General features: G+C 29.9%; 1 protein-coding gene across 1 annotated transcript in view; it reads right to left on the reverse strand.

Moving 5' to 3' along the window:
* Positions 1 to 1,656: 1,656 nt before the first annotated feature.
* Positions 1,657 to 3,433, reverse strand: part of LOAG_17540 (CBR-CTN-1 protein) — a gene marked incomplete at its 5' end in the record, with an annotated part of 9,309 nt that continues 7,532 nt past the window's right edge. The window contains 4 exons of the mRNA XM_020450200.1: positions 1,657 to 1,957; positions 2,286 to 2,426; positions 2,555 to 2,638; positions 2,989 to 3,111. Coding sequence (XP_020306157.1) covers positions 1,955 to 1,957; positions 2,286 to 2,426; positions 2,555 to 2,638; positions 2,989 to 3,111 — 351 coding nt within the window. The 3' untranslated portion in view covers positions 1,657 to 1,954. The remainder of the gene's footprint in view (positions 1,958 to 2,285; positions 2,427 to 2,554; positions 2,639 to 2,988; positions 3,112 to 3,433) is intronic.

A 3,433-nucleotide genomic window follows, 5' to 3' on the forward strand; every position in this document is an offset into this window, starting at 1 on the left:
GAGGGAAGAGGGAAAAAGAACTGTGAATTCGATAGGTTTAACTTTGAATATCAAATGTGGCTGTAGTTGAATCATTTCAGGATCAAATTGATAGGGCTCTCCCCATACAGATTCCACTTAATTTTATCTGATTCCAAATGATGTGTTCATAGGCATGGTACCATCAAACAGACATGATACGATCGAATAAACATAACGATATTGAAGTCGGTGATTGTTGTGAAATTTTGATTCGAAAATGTAAAAAACTTCATGAATATTTTACAGAAAGATATCAGAAAATTTTATCATTTTACAAAAAAAAAAACGAAAAAAAATTCAATGGAATCTGATGGTTTATATAAATGATATTAATCCGAGTCAACATAATGGGACAAAAACTACAGATAATCGGTTTATTTTAAAAACTACAACTAGATAAGCAACGACGGTGTGGAAATCAATTGAAATTCCCATTTCCGGTCTGAGCCCGTTATTCTCCTTGTTACTATCCTACAGAAGTGAAATATTCAAATACTCATGCAGCAATTTATTACCAAACAAATTGACAGCTTTATGTTTCATAAACTAAATAAAAAAGGTATTATGTCTGTTGCCATACCACTGAAATTGAACCTTTGTAGCAGTAATTAGGATCAAATAAAAAGCACATGATCTTCGGACCATAATATGACCACCAGCAAACACTCTGTCAAACTTCCCGTATACTTTCTTCCATTTCATATTGTAATTTAAGTCTTTTTTTTCAAAAAGTGGAATGTTTACAGATCTTACAGAAAAAAAAATTTTTTTAGTTCATGTATTCTTTCCAATTTTAATTTTTTTTAATTGGACAAAAAAAACTTGTAATACAGCAAAGCGGTTGAATGACCAGTCAGTAATCCTTTAAACTCCTTTAAGATTTTGAAAAAAAAAAGAAAAAAACATATAGTGAATTACACGAACCAAGAGAGGAACGATAATGAAAGTTTTTTTCATGGAAATTTAGAGAAATATAAAAATCTTGAAACTTTAAGTAAATTCAAGATTTAAATGCATGGAAAATCTTCTCAGCCAAGTTATTTTTACGGACTTTTTCAAGTAATGATAATGATAGGACCAAAGGCCAAATTATCATCACAATTTATTACTAGAAAAGAAAAAAAAACACTTGGAAGGTATTTGTGGTATTAACTAAAACTTAACCTGAGAAGGTTCAGTCTAAAAATAAGCTCATACAGTCGCATTATTATGCGCTCGAAAATACGAAAAATATTCACACTATATTCATCCAAATATATTAGATAGTTTGGTTTAAGTACCACAATAAATTAATATTTCTTTTCCTTTTTTTTGTTAAATGTAAATGGTGGTATGGAGTATTTGAAGCAGCATCCATGAATAAACTTAAGGTCTTTATTTCCAGTCAATTCACTCAACAGTTTCATTTCATTGCTGCTTGGAACACAATTGATTTGTTCAATTAAATTTATTACAACAATACTTACTAAACAGTATAGCACAGCACAGCACAGCATGAGGCAATCGAATGGAATTCTTTTTCTTTTTATAAATATGCTACTTTAACCAAATTCATCGATAATGTTAACAGAAATTACCCGTCTGTCTTCTACCACTATATTTTATATATTCCATTATTTTATAATGTACTACTATGCTGTGCTCTTCGCTATACTATCATTTTTCCTTTTATAATTCATATATATTTCACTGTTTTATATTGATTTAATCATCACAAACATATAATACAAGAGTTTCAGACTCTGAATACAGAAATTCATTAATTTTCACCGCAATTTTCAACAGCTTCCTAGAAATCAGTGGAGCGAAAGCGAAATGATTCAGATGAGCAGCTGACAATACGGGCATCATCCGACAAAATAAACAAAGTAATTAGAAGTTCCGAAATCTGGTTGATATTGGACCAATCTCGACAGGTAATATGAAGTGTAATTCACTGAAAAACTTGACTTCATTTTAAAATGACCCTTTACAATTACAGTTATTCGCTACATACTGCAATTTCAATCTTACTATATTGAACTGAATATCTTACTATATTGAACTGAAGTATTGAACTGATATCGGGTTTTTAAGTTGCTCGTTTACAGATGTGTTGCATCTTGGTTTATCTTGGTAAATAACAGTAACGTATTTCATGCTCCAAACAATCCCTAATAGTTCAATGATTTTATCAGACGGTAGGGAAAAGAATAGCTCTACTCAACTGTAATTGACATCTAACGCTTATTAAAACTTCAACTGATCACATATTTGGATCGAACCTGAACTACGGGTGCTTGCGTGGAACGTCGCATTGATGGTGTTCGCCGCCACAACGTGGATTCCCTACTGCTACGTTGTGTGTATTCGCCATCGGCAAGGACTTGTCGTGGCACCGATGAACCATGAAATTCAATTTCGAACTGAAAAAACTGTTGTATTTGATTCCAATAACTTTGTACTCCAGATTTTGCAGAAATTCGGAACAGATGATGAATTAATTACAGTTAGCAAAGAAAAATCAGAACACATATTAGCGATTAATACCGACCTTAGTTGCACAAACGAAGCAGGCAGTTACAAGTTTAGCAATTTCATTCATCAGATTCTTCGTCTCCTGTATCACCGAATCAACCTGCAAAACATAATTTGAAAACAAAAGGTTATCATCACGGCGTGCAACTACTCTTGACTAGTTCTTGCCAAATACAACAGCAATCATTCGTAACCTCAAATGGACTTAAAAAACAATCCGAATATCAAATGAAGCTAGAAAGCCAAAGAAAGTTGAATCAGAGACGGTTTAATCAGTGACTGGAGTAAGGATCAATAAAGAAATAATAAATTTTCAGAGTACTCTGAGGTGCTGATTCTCGAAGACATAAACTAAGTTTGTGGAAAATATTGAAATCCATTTATTATTGAAATCGGATACATTTTTGTGGACATGGTAATTGGCTAACAATGACAATATATCTAAGTTACCTTGGAAAATGTCGCTGGTTTACCAACTGTCGGACTTTTCACAAGTACTTGTAACTGCTGACAATGTATTGGTATTTTCTCCAAAATCGTTAATAGATCATTTTTTTCAGCACTTCCAGGTACCTGAAATCACAGATTATATCAAACTGAGGAAATAGTACCAGCAAGAAATATTATAACAATAATTTTTTTATTATTTTAATAATAATAATAATTATTATTATTACTATTATTATCATTATTATTATTATTATTATTGTTTATTATTATTATTATCATTATTATTATTATTATTATTATTATTATTATTATTATTATTATTATTATTATTATTATTATTATTATTATTATTATTATTATTATTATTATTATTATTATTATTATTATTATTATTATTATTATTATTATTATTATTATTATTATTATTATTATTATTATTATTATT

Source organism: Loa loa (assembly GCF_000183805.2).
Source record: "Loa loa unplaced genomic scaffold supercont3.89, whole genome shotgun sequence".
Lineage (NCBI taxonomy): Eukaryota > Metazoa > Nematoda > Chromadorea > Rhabditida > Onchocercidae > Loa > Loa loa.